Here is a 22,417-nt window from a genome sequence, read left to right as displayed (position 1 = left end):
CCAAATGCATGATGATGATGGTGACTTTGTTTTGAGGTGCCTGGAGGCATGAGGAAAGCTGATGGAAATTACTTAGGTAGTCTCCAGGTTCTCTGGCAATCTGACCAGTCTTTGCTTTGACACAGTAGGCCCAGCTAGAGTCCATCTTGGATTGAAACTCTTGGGGCTATGTTGGTCAGTTAAAGAATTTCTCCAGTAACTTAGAATTGGGCTCCACCAAAAGCTGTGTATGTTGGTTTCTGGGTGAAGGATAAGGCTGTCACCCACCTTGGCTGGAGACAGCAAGCATTCAAAGCAGCTTAACTGGATGTGATGACAGAAAATGTGCAGTATAATAAACTTGTCCTTTAGTGCCACTTAGTCACAATTTGTTTAGAAGCAGAGTGTAGGCAGAGACTGGGAATTGTAAAGAAGTACTTGTTTCTTGTCCCAAAGAGTTCCTATTTCATAGTGAAGGGGGTAACTCTATGACTAACTTGGCTCAGCCCACTAAGAATATCCTCTGATTTTAAAATGCCCGACCTGCATTTGTGTTAGGCTGCTTAATATTTCAGCAGAGCTGCACCTTAATAACTTTTTTCCCTTCCTTGTCTTCTAGAGCACAGAATTCTCAGAAACCCCATCTCCAGACAGTGACTCTGTGAACTCTGTAGAGGGCCACTCCGAGCCATCCTGGTTCAAAGACATCAAGTTTGATGACAGTGACACAGAGCAGATTGCTGATGAAGGGGAAGACAACTCAGCCAGTAAGTTTCACCTGAGTCTTGTTCTCACTGTGCCTTCTCCCCTGTTGTCCCCAGTCCTTCAGGACTTAGTAGTTTAACCATGTCTTGCTTTGTCTGTGTGTGTTTCTGTGTGTGCGCTTGGGGCTGTAAGGATCTAAGAGAGCTATAGCCTGTCTAGCCTTCCACTTTCTCACAATGGATTCAAAGTATTTTGAATTAAGTGAAACTGGTAAAGCTTCATACTTCTAATGAAGGAGAAGCATGTAAATTGCTGCCTTCTGTTTCTCAGGCAGACTTCTGCTTGATTTGGGCCCTATAGTAGTGCACTAAGGAATGTCCAGTATGTCAGCATGCCCACATGAAGACAAGATTAGAGCTATGAAAATACTGTATTCCTGTATTATTGCACACTGGTCTTTATGTATTAAAGACAATTTTTCTCCTCTCTGGTACCCTCATAATACCCATTTGAACCCTTCTCCTCCCTGTATCTTCCCCTTCACCCAACACTAAAAGATTCCGCCAGCCCTAGCAAGCGCACTTCAGTCAGCAGCTTCCAGTCCACAATGGACAGTGATTCGGCCGCCTCCATCAGCCTGAACGTGGAGCTGGACAACGTGAACTTCCATATCAAGAAGCACTCCAAGTACCCACATGTGCCCCCTCACCCTGCCGACCAAAAAGGTACGAGGTAGTCACCAGCTGGAGTTGCACATGATGGAGAGCTGGCCCTAATATTACTGACTTATTTGGACGCTGCTTATGTAGCTCTTTTACAGAGAGGAAAATGTGATATTTAACTGGCACTTGCTTGCAGTTTTGATGTGCTCACCCCTGAGGAGGCTCAATAGACCTGTTAAAATGCCTTCTCTGCAGAGTGTGTAACTTCCCCTGTGACTTTCTCTTTGCCATTGAAACAAAGTCTCTTGCCCATGCATAATAGACAGATCCACCTTTGTGTTCTGGCTAACTGGGGTGGAAAAATAATTCACACGTAAACCAGTTTGATATGTGACTCTACAGTTGGAGATGGAACTTAAAACAGCAAGCAAGAAATAAAACCCCAGAGAACAAAAGAACAAGATTAACTTGGAAGAGTTCTGTGCTGACTTAAAATTGTACCTTAGTAAGCTTACTTTTTACGGAAGAATCTTACTGATAAACAAGAAGGCCTAACTTAATCCATATACATAGCATTTCTTCAAAAGAGATCGTCTGCTTAAGTAGGAAGAAATCACATACTTGGTGTTGAAGGCTGCTTTTGAAAGGATTTTCCCCTAAAGACGTACTAGAATCAAAGACTCTATAACCAACATCCTTATGGAAGAAATAATGTGCCTGCATGTTAACAACTGCATTCTCTAAATGATTCAAGGCCTGTCTGAAACTGGGGCTTGCCACTGGCTTGGGTCTAGTATATTTTAGTTGCTTTACATGTTGGATAGTAGTGGATGTCTTTGCTCTGCTTCTTTACCTAAGGTTACATTAGCTTTGTAGACTTGTTTCTTTGGCAGCTTCTAAGTAGTTCCTAATTATTGTTTCACTCCACCCTTTCAGTGTTTCTGACTTTAAAAGATGATCCAATGTTAAATAATTTGCATTCCTAATTAATTCATTCTTTTATAAAGTCTAGCGGATCTCATGTTGCTATGAATCAGAATGGAACAGCAGCCTTAAGCTTGCATACAGATTGCATATTCTGAAACTGAAATGGTCTCTGAAGACAGTGAGGGAGGAGCAGCAGTCATAGCTGACTTCCCAAGTGTGCTAGACATGTGGGGCAGAATGAGACAAATTAAAGGGGACATTTATTGATGTCTACTGTAGTCACCTTTTGTTATTTGCTAAAAATATGCCTAGAAGGAAGGAATTCTAATTGCTTGTTTCTGCCAAAGAGAGAAGCAGAACAGTTTCAAAAGTTTGAGTTGATGTCACATGATCCAAAATTGGGAATGGGTTGTCAGCACTACTGACACCAGCTCATTATTGGCTCCTTTCAATTTGTTTCCAGGTGATGCCCTAATCAAATGAAAAGCTAATGCATCTAAAGGGAAGGAAAGCTGAGGATAGGGAGATATACCAAAGAATTCCTTTTTGGAAGGAGGGGTGCTGGATTAAGTGAGCTTGAAACAGGCCAGGTGTGTTGTAATCCAATGAATTTGCAGCTGTAGCAGGTTTCTTTACCAGCGTGTGATGACAGTAAAGCAGGCTCAGTTGGCCTCTGCCAAATGTTAAAGGACTTGTAGGGTGTTTGTCTGGTTTCAGACATATTTCACTCTTTATCTCTTTATACAAGGAGCAGTACATTATGAACGGGAAATGTAAGAGAGCCTCTTGTTCTTGGAAACTGTTGGCCAAATCAAGGCTGCTCAGAGCCAGAACTCTTGTGAGTTCTTGTGAGAAAGCTTTTGTGAGAAAGTTTTAAATAGTAGAGAGCTCAGAGAAGATCAGTGGAAAAGGCAAATGATGAGGGGACTGAAAAGAGAAAGGCAGAAGTCTTTGAATTGTGTATGTTTGCAGCACTTTGATGTCCTTGGTGAATCTCTGCTGGTGTTTGGTATATGTTCCTGAAACTTGTGGTCTCTTAACCAGGTTATTCTGTAGGAGTGTAATTGGCAGTAGAAAACTGGTAACATTTTCTTCCAGGAGAATGGATTTCCCTTGAGGGGATAGTACCAGTGACAGTGCCAGAACTGGGATAGGGTGGAATTGTCATGGAAGTGCACTGTAGATAGGTAGGTATCCTGCAGCTTTTTGAAAAATCTGTATCTGCAAATACAGAGAAATTAGTGAACCTTTTTTATTTTGTTTGTGTTTATAATTCCTGGCATGAGAATCTCTAGAGAAAAGACCTACCCAGGGAGCAACTAATTAAAATAAGTGACAATGTCTTGAATAGCAAGAAACACTTCTTGGCAATAGACAGACTGAAACTTTGTGGGTAGCAAGGAGGGGCAAAACCATACAGTGAATGCTGCAGTGCTTAGAGTAGTGAAATACATGACTTCTAAAACTTGGTTCTGCAAATATTTAAGTCAGAGGCTTTATATATAAAGTTAATACGGAGATTTTCACCTTGTTTTTGTGATTATCCTTCTATATTCAAGAAAAGATGCTGTCTAAGATGCTAGAATATCACAGTGATTAGACAGCCAAAACTGGATAGTTAAGCATTGGTGTAAAATAGGTGGTTATTTTAAGGACAGAGTTCTGTAGTTAATCAGTGACATGAGGTGTTTGCCACTGTCAGCATCAGTAACTTCCCTATGACTGTTATGGACACAATTACTTAGCTAGATTGTGTTGGAGTTGTCTCTTGTCCTTAGACTGGGTGACAGTGACTTGACTTCCTTTGAAATAATGAAGTGAAACTGAAGATCCCACCTTCCTTTTGAAGCTGTAATTTAGTTTCCTTAGGACTCTGTAAATTCCAGTAATTGCATTGTGGTGAGGACTGACAATAGCAAACATCAAGTGCTGGAAGTTCAGGTCAGCTTTGATCTAAGCAATTTGTGGGTTTCTCAAATGATTAAGGAATATGCAGTTTCCCAGAGTCACAGAGGTCAGCTGCTTTGAAGCAAGAGCCATGATGTATCCACCAGCTGTGATTTGGCCCAGAGTGGTTTGTATATACTCTAATGGCAGAACTTCTTGGGGTGTTACAGGCTGACTAACGTCTGGTGTGTTTCCATGCAATTCGGGTGACTCCAAGTTAGCTGAGAATAGTGACTCATTTGTAGTATCATCTGCCTGAAGACATAGTATGTATCAGAAGGGAAAACAAAATAAGATTATTTTCTGCATTTAAAGTGGGAGAAGAGATTACATGATAAGTTTTATATATGGGGTTTAGTTGCTGTCTTTGAAGAGATATAGTTAACCATATGTGAAATTCTATTTTATAAACATCTGTCCAGACAGATATCTGTGATCATGGTACCAGGTATTTTGGGTATTTTTGATGCTTGAAAATAGTTAGGAGGGGGAAAGAAAAGATGATTTGAGTAACCATATGCAGTTCTTTTTAAGTGTTGCTTTTCAAGGCTAACTGTGCTGTTACCAGGAGCCCTTTTGGTTCTTCTTTTGAGAATGTGCTTGGGTTTTCAGGTTATAAAATAAGCTACAGGAACATTTCCCCATCCTCCTTCCTCATTTTGTGGAGCATGATGCATGTAGGGATGATATGAGGTAAGAAATGTGTGTGTTAGCCACTCTAAACCATCTCAGGCTCACACTTATGAGTGAGTTACCTGTCTGGGCTAAGAAGGGGTATGGTATCTTACCTTGTCAGGAACTTCCCCTGGGAACCAATCAGAAATGAAGTTATGGGAGCTGAAGTTGTATTGAAAAGAATAAAAGAGTGGTTTGGGTTGTAAGGGGACCCTAGAGATCACCTAGATGAAAGAACCTAGATCATTACAAATCTAGAAGTGGTTTGGAGGTGCTACCTGTGTCTGTCCAGAGCATAACTAAGGTTAGGTTTCAGCTGGGGATAACTTATGGTTTGGCTTGCCAGTCAGGGGTCTGTGCCAGACCTAATTTAAGAGTGTTCACAGTAAGAACTGATGCCCTGAGGCTGTGGCAAGAGGGAGAGGGATGGAGGTGCTGGTATACATGCTCATGTGTAGGTAGAGCATGACGTGACTTTCTCTAGATAGTCAGTGAGTGAATGACTGCTGAGGGTCAGCCAGCTTTTATAAAGCAGTAGTTTATTGTAATGCTGAATTCTTAAACTAAGCAAGAGGTGAATAGAATCTCAAAAAACCAGATATCTACCAAGGAGACTTGTAACTTCTCTTTGGTACAGTTATCCTCTATTGAGTATCTGTTTGCAAACAAGCTCAGATGTTTAAAATGGTGGCATGAAAGGGGTTTCCTGAGTGCTGCTGCTCAGAGCCTTGTGATTGTTTATGTCCTGTCAGCTTTCTGTTGCTTTCTGTTGGTGTCTGAAAGCAGCCTGGCTTTGTGTTCTGTTCGTGATGGGTCTGGAGCATTGTCAGGAAATATGATAAAAGCTTGGCTATGGACTTCAGGTAGTTGTGTTTTATAAGCAGTTGGGCTACTGCTTTTGTTTTCTCATTGTAGAATCCCTTTCTGTATAAGTGAGAAGCCAACAAGTAGTAATGGCTTCTGGAATAAACAAGCTTTTTGTACCCAGTCAACATGAGAGATGAGGATCTTGCAAGCTAAATGAGGGTAGCAGGTGGAGCTTCATCCTATTTCACAGATATCACAGAATGTTCAGAGTTGGAAGGGACCCATCAAATCCAACTCGAAGTGAATGGTGCATACAGGGTTTGAATCTACAACCTTGGCATTATTAGCACCAGGCTCTAACTATATTTCCAATGTGTAAAGTGATCTGTGTCTTGCTCTGCTTTGTTTCTGGGAGTCCATCTCTCTCAGCATGGATTCCTCAAAACACTTTAAACTGTTCTGGACTTGAGACTTTCAGCTCTTGAAAGGCAGGCTATCTTCTTGTTTTTGACCTGTGTATGATAAACCTTATAGGCTGGTCTCTCCCTCAGTCTGAGGTGGTTCAGTGGAGTAGGTGACCAAAATGGTTTCTGAGGCTGCATTTTTAGACCTGAGTGAGGAGGCCATTCCCATGGTGTCTGATCACATCTTAACATGTTTATATTCAGGTGTAGAAAAGGTGGTCCATGTCAGTTGGAAAAGTGCACTCTTAGTTCAGTCTTGGCTCATGTCTACTTTGTTTGTTTTGTTTCTTCACATTAATAAGCACTGTTTTCTTGTCATTGTAGAATTTTTTGATAGAACAAGAATGAGAGGTTATTCTTGTCTTAACCACTCACCAAGCTGTTGCTAAATTGGTGACTAAACACTTGGATGAGTAAGGCTGCTTCTTCTGGTGTGGGCGTGTACATTGTAATTATATGGCCACACCAGTGTAACCTGTCCCTTTTTTTTTTTTTTGTCTCCACCTATATCCCTCCTCTCTCTTCTTTCAGAGTACTTGAATCCTGAAAACGGAGGGCAGCAGATGTTCTCTATAAGTGACGCTTTTATTAAAGGTAAGGAAAAACTTCAAATGCTGCTGTTGTGTGTTTTTATTATAATGATGGAAATTCCTTAATACTCCTGTAAGAGAGCACTGACTGTTTCAAAAATTTACTTGACAGTAAATCTGAACTTTTTTGTGGCGAAACTGATGTAAAAACTATACTTCGACTTTTTTCAATGCACTTTCAAGCTTAAATTTCTTTGACTTCTCAGATTCCTGCATTCAAAAATACTCAAAGAAAAGCTTTTACTTTTTTAAAAAATGAGCACAGGTTTCTGCACAGGTTTCTGCACAGTTTCTACAGATTTATGTAACTGATTTTTAACTTCCTGTGCAAGCAAATGAAGATGTGATACAATTAATTGCACTGCTTCTACAGAGTAGCTTAAAGCTTCTTCTCTTAAATCTTTCTGGGTTTCTGTCATCACCACCATCATCGCTGCTTCTGAAATGAAAGGCCATTACATGCACTTAGGAGTTTTTAAACCCACGTGCTTTCTGGTATCATGGCCAAATGCACTTGTGGGCGTTTTTTTTCTTCACAGTTAGTGCTATTGATTTTGGTGTCCTCATAAGAGGAGGAAATAAGGAAGAAACCCCAATGCCTGTTTAGCCTGAAAAATAAAGTCTTGAACTAAACAGGTGTTTAGTTTTTAACTGAGCTTTTGCAGAAGGTAGGGGAAAATCAATATGGCTTTTATTAACCTTCTACACAGCTAATTTTGTATGTGGAGCATCTGGAAGAAGTTAATTTTTGTTTTTTAGGAGTCTTTTTCTTCAGTAGTCCTCCTTGGATTAGTATTGTCTAAGGATTTTGCTTAACACTGAGGAGTTTTAAGCTTGATCTCTGAAGGCTTACATACTTGCTTGATGAACATTTATACACTGCTAGTATAAATGACTTATAATATAGTCAGCCATTATGTCAATGTGGAAGTTTATAATTTGCCTCTGTAATATCATAATAACCGTGCAGGAAATAACCTAGTAACTCTTTCAAAGCACGGACTGTGCTGAAGTAACCTCTAATTTTGGTACTGCAAGACAGAGAACAGTTCTAAGGCATTACTTCACAATATAGTAATTGAAAGTGTCAGTCTCCTTCAAACTGAGGACCATGACATCTACCTTAAACTCAGTACTTACTAGGATTTAATTTGTAGTAAATTCTTTCCTTTTTGAAGCAGCCTTTCAGAAAGACACAAGCATTCAACTGTGACCATTTGTTTGTCTCTTGCAGAGTCGTTATTCAACAGGAGGGTGGAGGAGAAGTCCAAAGAGCTCTTATTCACACCCCTAGGCTGGCACCACAGCAATCTGGATCTGCTGAGAGAAGAGAATGGGGAGAAACAAGCCATGGAAAGGCTGCTGTAAGAAACACGTAGAAAAAGGAATTTGCCAATCTTGAGTATCAATTTCTGAAGCCCCTCTATTCCACCAGCTTTCAGTAGGACTTGAGCTACAGCAGGCAATACAAGGAAATAATTTGCATTAAGAATGCAGTATTTTTACATGTATTTTGGTTGGGTTTTTTTTAATCTTGTTATGTTTATAGAGTACAGGACCAAAGCTGACTGTAGAACATTCTAGGCAACTGTTCCTTCAGAGGACTTCTGCATTGTAAATATTCAGAAATTTATGTCAGCTAATCATTGCACTGTATTTTTATATATTTTTTAATGAGAAATCTGTTTATTTTGCCTTTTTTATAGGTCTGCTAATCACAACCACATGATGGCACTGCTTCAGCAGCTTCTATACAATGAGTCCCTGTCACTGTCCTGGAGGGATATTATTGTACCTGTGGTCTGCCAGGTAGTTCAAACGGTACGGCCAGATGTCAAGAAGAGAGATGATGACATGGATATCCGCCAGTTTGTCCACATCAAAAAAGTAAGTTTCGAGTGGTGGATGTTGGGAAACAAAAGGGTGCAGCTGTTGGCCCTTGTTTGAAGAGAATAGTCCCCTTTCCACTGCCCCCAGCATATTCAGTACTGTAATTGGATCACTTGACCTTTGGATAAGGTGGGGTTCTGGAAAAAGTTGCACAGAGGGAGCTTGGCATGCTGTGAAAAGTGCTTTAATGTGCTGGGGCTGACCTCTTTCAGGCTGTAGGCTGCAGAAGGTAGCAAAGACCCTTACACCTTTGTAATTACTTGGTTCATTTTTTGGTTTGTGCTTGTTTTGCTCTTGAATTGGAGATATACCAAATGCTGGATAAGCAGGACATGGTGCAGCAATCTGTTGTGTACCTATCCTTCATGGAGTATTCAACTTCTCCCATGCCAAGTACGATGACTTTCTTCAAGAGCAAAACTTAATTGTTATGGAATGGTGTATCCAGTTCTGCCAGATGGCCTAGTGTTGACACTGTTGAACTGTAAGTCTGGAGTTCTGGCATGCAAACTTCCTTCTGAGAGTCTGATGTGAAAATAACATCCAAGGAGTTAGCGTGACTGAGGACTGAAGATTTGGGCTTAGTTTTCTGTGGCCAAATTCACCTCAGCAGTACTCTTGTTTGAAAGCCATATGAGATGTGAGGAGAACCTTATGATTCTGATGGTAGTGCTGTGGCATCTCTTCTGGCAGCACCACTTGTTTCTGCTTCTCCTGAAACTCCAGTTTGAAGAGCAGTTGTTCAGAGGTGAAAGCTCTTCATTGCTGTCTGCTATTTTCACATGCTGGTAGTATGAATGTCCTCTGAAGCCTGTTATTCAGAAACCTGTTTCATGCTGTTTATTATGCCTGGGATTGCCTGTGACTGCAGGCACACCAGTCAACTGTTTAATGTGTTCAATTGTTAGGTAGAGGGGTTTTTTTAATTTCCTTTCTTTATTTTATATTTTTTCCTCCCTTTGCTTACAATTTTTTTTGTTGTAAATAGAAATGGCATGTGCAAAGCTCTATATTTCTTGTGGCCTATCCAAATTAGGTTCCCTTGTCATGTGCTGAAGTGTACTGGTTTAACAAATAAACATCTCTTGGGAGGGGTGTAGAAATCCTAGAACTCAGTACTAGTTTTCATGTTGTCCTAAGTTTGTCAGGCTTTAAGGGGAAAGAGTTATGTGTCCATCATGACTGTATCTGATCTTTCCTTTGATAATTGAGGGTGTCGCTGAAGTTTGTACATCACCTACAATAGGTATTCTGTGTAGTGCTTTACTGCACTACAAGATGTGGGAGTGTATGACAGTTCCAAAAATGTTCTTTGCTTTGTTAGATCCCTGGTGGAAAGAAATTTGACTCCATGGTGGTGAATGGATTTGTTTGCACTAAGAATGTTGCACACAAAAAGGTAATGCAGCTTGATTAATCTTACTGTAATGCATGCTGTGGAAGCAAGGGTGCTCTGACTTGTTTTTTTGTGCCAGGAAGCTTCTCTCACTACCTTGGAGGTGTGTGAGCTTTCTCTGATTTGAGTCCCCAAAAAGAATGGCTTTTAAAGCATTTCTTTTCCAAGCTGTTTTGTTTTCTGGCCCAGAGATTTTGGGGGAGAAACTCTCCTCATGCATATATAGAAAAATCTTTCCATCCCTACCACAGCATGAGGCATCTAATAATTATCCCAACTTTTAGGCAGCAAAAGGCATTTGTGGTTCTGACTTAGAATAATATAGTAAAATGGGTCTTTAATGCAGGAGGGCAAGATAGAAGTGAACTGCATGAATCAAGTGTATCAAGACTTTGGGGCTCTTAGCAGGGACTGGAAATCCTCTCTAGCATTGCCTGCTTATGGACAGTACCTGCGAAACTCCAACAACTGCGTGTAACAACTTCAGAAGAAAGAAGAATGTGTAGTTGGGTCTGCAGGGGGGGACAGCTGAGACACTTTAAAGGGAGGTGGGGGTAGCAGGGACCAATCATGGGAAGTCTCTTTTTCTTGTGTACTTCTTCCTCTCCAACTATTTGTATTTTTAATTACTTTTGTGTCTTTTTTAGATGAACTCTTGCTTAAAAAATCCCAGAATTCTTCTCCTAAAATGCTCAATTGAGTACCTCTATCGAGAAGAAACAAAGTTTACCTGCATAGAGCCTATAGTACTTCAGGTGAGCGTATGCTTTTGTTCTTGGTTAAAGTAACCCCAACAAAACCATGACCGGTGCAAATTTTTTTCAGTGTGTCCGGTGAAGTTGAATGAGTGGGATTGCATAGAAAAGAAAGAACTTTCTTCTTCTAGTAAGCTAGCTAAGAGAGCTGCTGCAGTAAATATAGCACAAAGTTGTAGCCTTACAGTGATTGTTTCTGTTCTCAAGTTACATGTCCTGAGAACATGTGAGCTTTTGATTCTCACAATGCAGCATTTCAGAAAACTTTTCTTTTTATTGAGACCTTCTGAACTGTATGTTCCTTATACAGTATTAGAGCTACATGAGGTTTAGGTTGTGAATAAATATTTGAAAAGTTAATGTAGGTTAGGGTTAGGTCACACCCATGTTATTTTTTGTCAGGCTTGAAAGAATAGAACAAGCACCAATCTAAGGGAGTGATGAACTAGAAAATGTCACTTTGGAACAGGTGCCCTGCCCCTGTGAGTAGGGATGTGCCTTAAATATGAAAACACTGAAGTACACAAAACTTTTCTTTGTGAAATGCTTATAAAATATTACTGATAAACTAGCGTTGTGCTGTGGGAGTAGGAAGATACTCACAATGGACTATTGATGGTGTTTTCTGGATAGCTGTTTTCCCTGTTTTATAGGAAAGGACAGTATGTAAATGAAGTGAAAAGTAATATTAAGCATTAAAGTGAGTTTATTTTCCAGATGGGTTTGCAGTAGTTCAGTGCTATACTTTGTTCCTATCTGCAGGAAAGGGAGTTCTTGAAGAACTATGTACAGCGGATAGTTGATGTCCAGCCCAATTTGGTCCTTGTTGAGAAGACTGTGTCCAGAATTGCCCAGGACATGCTCTTAGAGCATGGTATCACTCTGGTCATCAATGTCAAGCCGGTGAGCATTTCTGATCAGAGTTAGACTTGGCCTTGTGGTAGATTTCTAATGACACCTTGTAGCAAACTCCCTGGAGAAAGCCAGGAATTGTCTTACTTTCTTCTCTAACCAAATGTTCTCTTCCAAGAAGCTAAGACAGGTCATTCTGGAGAGTTTGGACTTTGATATTCATTTACAGCAAATCATGTGTGGGTCCTCAGCTAATGCCAGAGAGCTTCTGTCCCTGTGAGGCAGGGTACAGACAGCCAAACAGAGAGTGGCTGTGGGAGCTGGCTGAGCTCCTGGCAGAGCCAGCATTATGCTGACTGCACTCCTCTTCCTGGAGGCATCTGGATGTAGTCAAGTGAGAAGTTCCAGGCAGGGTGCAATCTCACCAGAATTATTTACCCAACTGTATTTCTAAGATTCTTGTATATTGTGGATGTGGGTTTGTGGGACTGGGTTTAACTGAGAGTTTGCATCTCAGTGAGAGGTTTTATAGATTGCACTGGTGTTTTTGATTTGTTAAGAGCAAGATAAGGATGCCAGTGTCCTCTTTGCATTGTATATTCTTACTATTCTTTCCAATTTTACAGCAAGTGTTAGACCGGGTAAGTCGAATGACCCAGGGAGACTTAGTGATGTCAATGGATCAACTGTTGACCAAACCACAGTTGGGGACCTGTCACAAATTTTACATGCAAGTTTTTCAGTTGCCCAATGGTGAGTAAAGCTTGATGTGCCTTAGCCTATGTGTGTGAAAGGATGAATGCTTTGCTCCTTTTTAAATAGATGTGAACTGTTGGCTTCCTTGTGTGATTGTGTATCATGCTACTCATTTTATTTCTGTTACTTCTTGAAACTACAGTGAACTGTCTGTGTAGAAAAAAGTATGATCTTACTAAGAAAAGACACTCTATAGATTTTAATTAGACTGATTTCTTTCTTCCAAGCTGTTTTTTCTCTTCTCGCATGCTGTAGTTTGTCTAGTCCAACTTCCTGTTCAAAACAAGAAGGATTAATTCCAGAGCAGCATCAGATTTCTTAGGGTTTTGTCATCCAACTCTTGAAAATATTGCAGAGTGGAGATTTCATAGTCTGTCTGGGCACCATCCACACTGTAAAGAATTTTTCTGCATTTTTCTGCATTGAAGTAAGAGAATCATAGAGCAGCCTCTGTTGGAAGTGACTTCAAAAGATTATCTGGTCCTACTTTAACAAATCCAATCAAAATTTGCTTTGTTGCAAGTTGTGCACACTTCCCCATGTCCAGTCCTTATGCACCTTTAAGAAAGGTTCCTTTTTCACTGTAATGTAACTCCCCTAGGCAGTGGGAGTCTACAAAGGAGGGAAGAAATGCTGCTTGACAGGTTAGCAGTGGTGCTGGCACACATAAATGCTGTAGATGCAGATCTTTGTGGAGATGCAGTCTTTGCATCTCTCCATGGAATCATAGAAAGATTTCAGTTGGAAGGGGCCTTAAAAATAATTTAGTTCTAACTTCTCTGCCATGGCAGGAACTAGACCTTCCATTAAACCAAGTTGCTTCAAGTTCAATGCAATCTGTCCTTGAACAATTTCCTTTCCACTTCCTCATTGCCCCTTCCAGCCTTTAATTGCCCTGAGAATGTCATAGGCTTTTGACTTGTAAGGATGAGCAAATATGCCTGGAAGGGAGGTGATTCTTTTGCCCAGTGATGCAAAGTCAGAGTCTATAGTGGTCTTAGAATACTCTGTTCAGGTCAGGGTGTTCCATATGGCCTTCACTTTGACTTTATGATGGCTTATTTTATAAAACAAGAGAAGATTTATAGCCAATGCTTTTTTTTTCTTACTATAATAAGTTATTTCAGTACAGTAATACGAATTTCTGCAGCTACCAATGTTACTTGCTCTTAGTCTCCTTTACAATCTCTTGGGTGTGTGGGGTATCTAAAAGCAGATTAACTGTAGTTGTCATCCTAACTCCCATGTTTTATTTCTAGATCAGACAAAACCCCTGATGTTCTTTGAAGGGTGTCCCCAGCACCTGGGTTGCACTATCAAGTTGTGTGGTGCCGCAGAGTACGAGCTAGCTCGTGTGAAGGAGATCCTGATCTTCATGGTCTGTGTGGCTTATCATTCCCAGCTGGAAATCTCGTTTCTTATGGATGAGTTTGCCATGCCCCCTACTCTCACCAAAAACACTTCATTTCACTCTCTTATTGAGGAGCCAGGAGATGAAAATGAACAGCAGAACCTCTTCAATGGTGAGGACTTCAGCGCAGCAGTCAAAGACATTGAACTGTCCTCTGAAAAGCTGCCTGTAATCTCTGAATCAGTGTCCTCTGATGAGGTCAGTTTGCCTGAACCAAGAGGTGTATTTGACAGAGGTGACCAAGAGAGCAGTCAGCTGGAAACGGTGTCCTCCAAGCACCAAGAGCCCCACAAAGTGGAGTCACCATTTGCAGTGCTCAGCTCTGTACCTCATGCAATACCTGAAACATCCCCACTGCCCCTCCATGGCATGGACCAGCACTTGGCCACACTGGATAACCAGGCACTAGAGCCTCTTCCACAGGCAGATGATTTACAGGAATCCAAGAGTCAGATGAGAGTCTTCAGAGACCCTCTCCAGGATGATACTGGTTTGTATGTCACGGAAGAGGTAACTTCGTCTGAGGATCGTCTCAAAACTTACTCTGCAGCATTTAAGCAGGAGTTGAAAGATGTCATTCTCTGCATTTCCCCAGTGCTGATGTTCCGTGAACCATTTCTTTTGACTGAAAAAGGCATGAGATGCCCTGCCCGGGAATACTTTCCTGAACAAGTTTATTGGTCTCCTCTCCTCAATAAGGAATACAAGGAGTTGGAGAGCAGAAGGAAGAAGCAATTGTTGCGGGATTACTCTGGACTACAAGGGAGGAATGGGAGTATCCAAGCCAAGGCTATCCAAATCTTACCTTCTCATGAGCTGGTTAATACTAGAATAGCAGAGCATCTACGTGATAGCCAGAGCTTAGCCAGAATGCTGGCTGACTATCGGGCCAGAGGAGGGAGGATACTACAGAAAAGCACAGATCCTTTTGCCCAGAATAAGGATGTGTCTAGTGTCCCTGCTGGAAAAACTGGGAGCAGAACTGAAGAAGAGGAGAAGGGACTGGCTCAGAGTGAATCCTCATGGTCCCATAAGGTAAGATTGAGTTGTGCTGCTCAAAACTCAAGTTACAGCAGTTTCTCATGGTATACAGAAGGTGTAGGGTCTCATATTAAACCAGAGGGGATGTTTTTTGTCTGTTTCTTTGTTTGATTATGTTTTTATTTTGTTTTGTGTTTTTTTTTTGACTGGGTCGTAACTCCATTTTAGATTGCAGTGGTCTGCAGTCATTCAGAACAAGAGACTGCAAAATTTCTCTGAGAAATAAACAGTCAGCCCAGAATCAGTTTTGTCTGTTTGACTGGGCTGTACCTAACTGATTTCTGAAAATGAGTCCATAAAGAGGGAGCAAAACCTTAAGAAGTTTCTTAAACTGAGCTTCCTTCCTCCTTGTATTTGGTTATTTGTAGAAATGTACTTTCATTTTCAGAGGGCTTTGTCATGGAAACAGCAGTAGGCTGTAATTTCATTAAAGTACTTGATTGATTGTAAAAGTTTGGGTGGTCTGAAGAAAAGTGAGAATCACATGATGGAGGGAAAAGAATCTTCTTTGAAATTTCAAAGCAAGGGAGTATGTGTTTGTAATAAAAACATTTAAAGTGTTGGTAAACTGCCATGGAAGTAACCAACTGGTATCTGAGGGAAATGGTCTTGGGACTTTCTTGAATTGTGAGCTGTTTAAGAAGAGTGTCTGTGAGCAAGAGTAGCAGAATTGATCTGTTGAAATAGTCAACATTTTGGTCCCTGAGCCAATCAGCCCTTGTGTTCATGAGCAGAAGTCACTTTTTAATTGGCTCTTAAATCTAGATCTCTGTAGCTTCACAGGCCATAATGGTACAAACTGTAAGAGTAGCCCTTGCTCTGGATCAGACTGGCTGATGCTGTTTTAAATTTACTCAGTGATCAAAGACAAGTATTTGGTAACATCATAGTTTTTTGGGTGTGGAAGGGAAAACAGCTCTGTTCCAAGAGCAGTGTAATGCATCTCTTCCCAGAGAATAGAAAGATAGAATTCTTTCTATAGCCTGAATGAGTAACTGAGGTATAATATATTGGCAGAGTTTTGAATCCAAGATGTCCTACATCATACAGTAATTTAGAGATGTCTGGATGTTTATCATGGGGCTTTTGTTGTTTTCTGTTTCTCTTGGCTTCATTTCCCCAGAAACACATGCATGTTCATTGGTTTCATTACGAGTTATGTTGTTCTAAAAATGGCACTTAGCAATTATACATAGTATGGGTTTGGCTGAGAGATAATGCTAAGTTCATCTGTACAAAAGGAGAAATCACATATTTGTCTTTGAATAGAATTTTGTCAACAGAAGTTGTGTGTGAATGGAGGTGTCTGTAACCAGTGAATGAGTTGTTTTCTCTCTACTAGGTGGATTGCCTGAGTCCAGTAAACCATCAGAGGCTCTGTGTTCTCTTCAGCAGCTCTTCTGCTCAGTCCAGCAATGCTCCAAGTGCCTGTGTTAGCCCCTGGTATAAAAACTACTCCTCTACAGCTTGAATAGTTGCTATTCTTTCCTTCCCAAAGTCAGAGTCAGTGCCTGCCTCATGGCAGTATTTCTTTGAGGACTCCTTGGTAGCTTGTGCTCATCCTGTAACAGGAACTTTTGCCAAAAGACTTTTGTCTTGCGTGGTCAGGTGAATCTATGGCAGCCTTGCACAACCTTTGTAGTACCCAGGGCATCAATGAGAGAGCCCAGCCTGAAACCAAATGCTTTAGTTGGTGTTTCACTGCAGAGTAGTGTCTCTGTGTGGGGAGCACTGCATGCAGTCTTGTGGAGGAGAGTTAGTGAAAGTGAGCACAGGACACAGGACAATGTCCAAGCCCAAAAGTGAGCCTTGTGAGAATCTTGGAATACTTGTAGATTGCATTATCCAACAGTGGCATTGGAATGTATTGCTCGTAGTCACCAGTATAAAGAGCTTTATTTCCAGCTTAGGGGGCTGTAATTTGCTAATTGTGTGCAACTTATGGCACACTTTTATCTCTACTAAACAGGACAGGTCTTGGTGTTTAATCATTAGCCTAGGTGATTGTAATCGTTTAACTTAGGCAAAAATAAAGAGACGGCCCTCTTACAGGGAAATGTCTAAAGTGCCTATAAAAGCTTAGAAATGAACCAAACAAGATGATGATATGCTCTCTAAGCAGCAACATTGAGAGTATGTAAATTAGTGAAGTTAGGGATATCTGAATTATGATACCTAAACTGATACACAATTTAAATGGCTTGGTCACCTCAGGTTCTGGGGAAACTAAAGTTGCTATTAAATATGCTAGAAGAATAAGGATTTATTGAAGCTTTTTTCATGTTCTGGATGTACCCTTTTTTGTAGCTGTTTAAACATTAGTGCTTGAAGCTTAAAGATGTTTAGACTTCTGTGCTTAGATATTTTTGAAAATAATCTTCAGAAGTGAAGTTGAATTGTATTGGACTTTTAAATGTCAAGTTTAAAGTTGTTGTAGTGGGACTTTGATCTTATTATTAGCAAACCTGACAACAGGGATCTAGGAAGGGTAGTCAAGTGGAAGAAAAAAAATCTTTGAAGTTATACAGGGCTGTAAAAAAGCCAGCAGTGGGTGTAGATCTGTGCTGCTAAAGGCCCTTGCACAGCTAATGGTGATGGCATCCAGTCTCTAAAGCTTTTCTTTCTGTGCTTTAGGATTGTGACCATGGAGTTCTATGGGAAAAATGACCTAACTCTAGGGATTTTTCTGGAGCGCTACTGTTTCAGGTAAAGAGAAATTTATTCTAATTCCCTCATGCTCACTTGTTACAAGCAAATGCATCCATTGCTTTCCCATTTTGACCCTGACCTTCTTCCCTTCATGAGGAAGTGAAACAGATTATGAAACAAAGTTTATAAGTTCAAAAAGTCAAATGTGTTCACGTAGCCCTTTCTATAGCAATTAGAGTTTAAGGGCCAAATTAAGAGCCTGAACGTGTATTCCAACTGTCTGTTTTTCAAGACAAGCAACTGTTCTGGTCACAGTTTTCTGAGGTTGCTCTTTGAAAGTTCATACAAGTGTTGGCTAATACTACTCATTTAGTGTCTCAGAGTAAGGCTTTGTCATATGTGCAAGGTGGCCAATGTAAATGGTCCAGAACACTTCGAGCCCTGGAAAAGTACTGTGTCATTTCTTTCATGTCATAGAGGTGTAAGTTGTTATGTTTCTGTAATAACTGGTGCTGTCACAACCCCATGCAGAGTCTCAGCAGGCTGTGAAGCTTGATAGGTAACCTGTTCAAAAGACAAGCTTACTCTGTTCTCTCCATTAGCCACCCGCAGTAGCAGAAGGCTCTCAGTGTTCAGCCTTCTGGAGAAACAAGTATTTCTCCTTGTGGTGATCAGTGAGAAGGAGCTTAGCTGCCCACTTTTAAATTCCTGCTTCTCTCTGCTCATTAGGTAGTGTCTGCTAAAGTGAATACTTCTCAATCTCCATAGTTTCAGTAATTAAAATTCTTTATTTTTTCACTTGGGCAAGGAGAATCAGAGCTTTTTCATGCCCTTTCTGGTTTTGAAGAATACCGTATCTGACTTTGGTACTTCAACAATTCAGCTTTTATTTTTCTGGTATTAGTCTTCCTTTTGTGACTTAAAAAATACCCGTCCAAAGAAAGGTCATGGGTTTTACTGTTCAAAGATGTTCTATGGCAGTGTGTTGCTTACCGTTTCCTTTGGGAGTTGAAACATTACCATTTTAAGGCTCTTTTTCACATTTTTGTCCTTGGTAGTATTTGCTTGGGTGCACTGCCAAAGCAGTCTTTTAATTTGGTGCCAAGGACTTCCACAGGTACCTTGGTCCTTGTACAGATTATATTGGTAGAAAGTGATTCATTGTAAAAAGGTGATAGCAACCAGTATCCAGTCACTGCTTTTGGGACCTATACAGCCATTGCTGTCCATGGAACTTAATTACATGCTACTTCTAAATTGCTCTGCAGATACAGCCTTCTCTACAGGCTTAGAAAACTCTCTTACAGTGCAGATAAATAGTACCATGATATTAAAAGCCATATTAGATCTGTTGAATCAGTTCTTCAGCAGTGGTGGTATATGATCATTCATAGATGTTCCTGTTTCTCTCTGAAAGGCCTTCCTACCAATGCCCCAGCATGTTCTGTGAAACACCGATGGTGCACCACATCCGTCGCTTTGTTCATGGGCAGGGCTGTGTGCAGATCGTGTTAAAGGAGCTGGACTCCCCTGTCCCTGGGTACCAGCACACCATCCTTACTTACTCCTGGTGCAGACTGTGCAAACAGGTAAGCATGTGGACTTCAGAATCATTGCTATGCCAATTGAATATTCTTGTTGTGACTGGCTTTGTAGGGAAAGGCAGCATTTTTGAGAAAATGCTCATGTCTGGAGCTGTGGCTAAACTGGCAAAAAACCTGTTACTGATACATGTGTTCTCATGTTACCTACAAATTCCTCTTTTAGCACTGGGGCTATTGAGGCTGAAAAATCTTGTGCGAGGTTGTCTTGTTAGAAAGTGTCAAAATTGAGAAGGTAGATATAAGCAGAAAAAATGGAGTTGCTCACTTAGAGGTGATGAGTATGGTCCCTTGCAGTAAATCTTTATGACCGTATGGGAAAGGGCAGACACCAAGACTTACTGGCATAGTAATTGGTTGAAGCCACTTGCTGTTCTTTGATCTGCTGTGGACTGAACAGCCTACATTGCGTCAATGTGATGTCTGGAGTTCCTTTAGTAGTCATTAGCAAGTAACATCTTCATTAGAGGAATATTAAATTGCTTTAAAAAGCCCACAAGGTGGTAAGATTGTGTATTATCTGGAACTTGTTCTGTAATTTAGCTAAGAAAACATTGCTAACTGGATACTCATGTCTAGCTAAACATGAAGAGCCTTCAAAGAGACAAGAATAAAATATTGAAAAAAGATTCATGCAGTACCTGAAATGCAAAACATCTGAATTACCCATATGGATGACTCAGGTCACCTACTTAGGCTGCCTTAGACATGGGTGTTGGATGTACAGATGCCTGCAGGAGGTTGACGCAGTTGCTGACAGCGAGCCCTGTGTTGCTGTGTATACAGCTGCTCTGTAACCTTTTATTTTTGTGTGCTCATGTAAACACTTATGTGGTTGAGGTTGTTAAGTGTGTGTAAAGTGTCTGCTCTAAGCTTGCAAGCACTTCTGAAGTTGAAATACACTGCTAAGCAGTACCAACGCATTTGTAGCTGCAGAATCACCAGGGAAAAGTAGATGATATGGCCACTGCTACTGGCTGGGTTGCTGGACATTGACTCTGTACAGAGAAATAGCATCCCAGAAATAAGCTTCCATCAATGGTGTGTTTGGACTCCCCCAGCTTAGCATCTGTCATCATCAGCTAGCAGTTATTTAACAGATTTTTTCCAACTATGTGTTTGCCTTAGCTATGCATAAATGCTGTCTTTGTTGTTAAATATGTTTCAGGGTCTTGGTTGCTTCTAGTACTAGAAATACTAGATTTCTGCCTGGATTATGCTCTCCTTAATCTTGTTTGAAGGATGAAATTTAGACACTTGCCTTTCAATTTTTCAGGTGACACCAGTTGTTCCCCTTTCCAATGACTCTTGGTCTATGTCTTTTGCAAAATACCTTGAGCTGAGGTTCTATGGGTACCAGTACACTCGAAGGGCCAACGCAGAGCCTTGTGGGCATTCCATTCACCATGACTATCACCAGTATTTTTCCTATAATCAGATGGTGGCATCTTTCAGGTGAGTTCCACTACTAAAAACTTCCTTCTCTCTCTGGTATTGTTTGAAGCATATGGCTGTAGTAAGGATTCATCAGTTTTGTCCTTTACTGAGTATAGCATGGGATAGCATAACTGTACCATAACCAAGTGCAGGATTGTGTGCTGGCTTGCAGAGGGCTTTGTGGGTGGCACCACTGTCCTAGCTGTGGTGGGCAGTGTTTCAAGAGTGGATGGTTCCTGTTCATGATACAGAAGGGAAATGCTTTTCCCCATCTAATTCCAAATGCTTTCAAAATTTTGGTTTTTCAATAGAATTTGTGGTTTTACTTCTTGCTTGGGAGAATGAACAGTGTTATTCCTGCTAAAAGTAGCTAAAGTCCTGGATACATTGACAGTGCCCTTTTTCATATAAGGGAATCAAACCTTGGTATGGTGTAGAACTGGTACTGTGTGCTGTGGGTCTTGTTACAAGCTCTTGTATTGCCTTCTCAGCTACTCTCCAATCCGGCTGCTGGAAGTGTGTGTCCCACTCCCCAAGATCTACATCAAACGACAGGCTCCACTAAAAGTTACTATTTTGCAGGATCTCAAGGATTTCTCACAAAAGTAAGCTTTGTTTTTAATGTCTTCCTAATCTTATTTGTATTTTGTATTTTTATTTGCAGAACACATAACAATTTTGGTAGTATGATGAGATTTGGCTAAATATTCATTATTTGATAGAAAAGTAGTAGTTTAAAACATCTATGCATATATACTTCCAAGGGGCAGCGGTATTGAAATCTTTGTTACCTTTGCTCGCTCTGTCTGTACTAATGTCTCAACTCTTTGTCTGGTGGCAAGTCAAGTCAAATACTGCCAGTAGAAACTAAGATTCTTTTAATCTCTATCTTTTCATCTCTATCCCTCAATGTTTCACTGATGTCTGAGTCATATAGCGTGTTTCTGAATAATGCTGCCAAGCTACTGAAAGGTTGACCATCAGCAGGTGTCTGTCATTCCCTTATGAAATGCCCAGTTAAAGTATTTTTAATTCTTCATCTAATGCTAAAAATGAAAAGATGGTCCTAGAAGGCTGACCTGGAAAACTGCAGCTTATACTTCATACTCTTACCCTAATGTTCCTTAATAGAACATCTGACTGAGTTTCAATTCTTCAGCCCCAAAAAACTGCAAAGACCTTGCTCAAATCTCTTGTCTGAACAGAACTGTTGTCATTCTGTTGGTCATGTGGCAACAGAACTCTGGTGTATAAAAGTCTTTGCCTTTGTTAGCTATTGAAAATGGTAACAGCAGGCAGACTCTACCTCCTTGTAGTCTAAGGTGAACTACCATGAGCCTAGACATTTCTCTAAATGTAGGAACAAAAAGGTGGAAGACAGGTGAGATGAAAACTCTGTAAAATCCAGCCAGACTACTATTCTGCCTGGTCACAGCATTCCTGTATTGCTGTATGTCTCTGTGACCATCTGACTTCAAAACCTGTGGAGCTTTGTTTAGAGATAAAACAGAAGTTTTTAATTTTTTCTGAGCCCTGCTGGTGGAGGTGTAGCTTGCAGACCCAGATTGTTCCTAATCACAGATCACCCAATAATTCCCCTATGTTAGTAATGTGTTTGAGACATTTGTATTGCTCTCTGACAACTTCCACTGCTAAGAATGAATTGTGGAGACAAATGTCACGTACGTAACTTCTGGATTTGTCCTATTACTAATAAAGTTTTCCCAACTTTTTCTGTGAATACAGTTGGATAGCTTACTATGCAGGAAGGCTGTCATATATTGTCTTCTGTATTCTTAAATGCTAACCTTCAACACATTCAGACTATTTTAAAGAATGTTGAAGAAGCTCCAAGTAGTCACAGGTTAACTCT

The 22,417-nt window shown here is 40.6% G+C and overlaps 1 protein-coding gene across 10 annotated transcripts in view; it reads left to right on the top strand.

Moving 5' to 3' along the window:
* The window catches only part of PIKFYVE (phosphoinositide kinase, FYVE-type zinc finger containing), a 64,063-nt gene that overhangs the window by 24,643 nt on the left and 17,003 nt on the right, over window positions 1-22,417 (top strand). For 8 of the 10 annotated variants that reach the window (XR_005257656.1, XM_038143595.1, XM_038143596.1 and 5 more), the window contains 15 exons: window positions 599-746; window positions 1,242-1,409; window positions 6,698-6,760; window positions 7,991-8,120; window positions 8,463-8,643; window positions 9,971-10,045; window positions 10,690-10,797; window positions 11,560-11,700; window positions 12,276-12,402; window positions 13,665-14,851; window positions 16,200-16,300; window positions 17,492-17,563; window positions 18,924-19,095; window positions 20,384-20,562; window positions 21,036-21,149. Coding sequence is in view for 9 of the 10 variants with exons in the window: in XM_038143595.1 (XP_037999523.1) it covers window positions 599-746; window positions 1,242-1,409; window positions 6,698-6,760; window positions 7,991-8,120; window positions 8,463-8,643; window positions 9,971-10,045; window positions 10,690-10,797; window positions 11,560-11,700; window positions 12,276-12,402; window positions 13,665-14,851; window positions 16,200-16,300; window positions 17,492-17,563; window positions 18,924-19,095; window positions 20,384-20,562; window positions 21,036-21,149 (2,966 nt within the window). In the remaining variant the exon portion in view is untranslated. The remainder of the gene's footprint in view (window positions 1-598; window positions 747-1,241; window positions 1,410-6,697; window positions 6,761-7,990; window positions 8,121-8,462; window positions 8,644-9,970; window positions 10,046-10,689; window positions 10,798-11,559; window positions 11,701-12,275; window positions 12,403-13,664; window positions 14,852-16,199; window positions 16,301-17,491; window positions 17,564-18,923; window positions 19,096-20,383; window positions 20,563-21,035; window positions 21,150-22,417) is intronic. The other 2 variants (XM_038143597.1, XM_038143598.1) reach the window with 1 other exon arrangement.

The sequence above is a fragment of the Motacilla alba genome, chromosome 7, assembly GCF_015832195.1.
Source record: "Motacilla alba alba isolate MOTALB_02 chromosome 7, Motacilla_alba_V1.0_pri, whole genome shotgun sequence".
In the NCBI taxonomy this organism is placed as follows: Eukaryota; Metazoa; Chordata; class Aves; order Passeriformes; family Motacillidae; genus Motacilla; species Motacilla alba.
The sequence above is the reverse complement of the archived record's forward strand: the minus strand, read 5'-3'. Positions and strand labels throughout refer to the sequence as shown.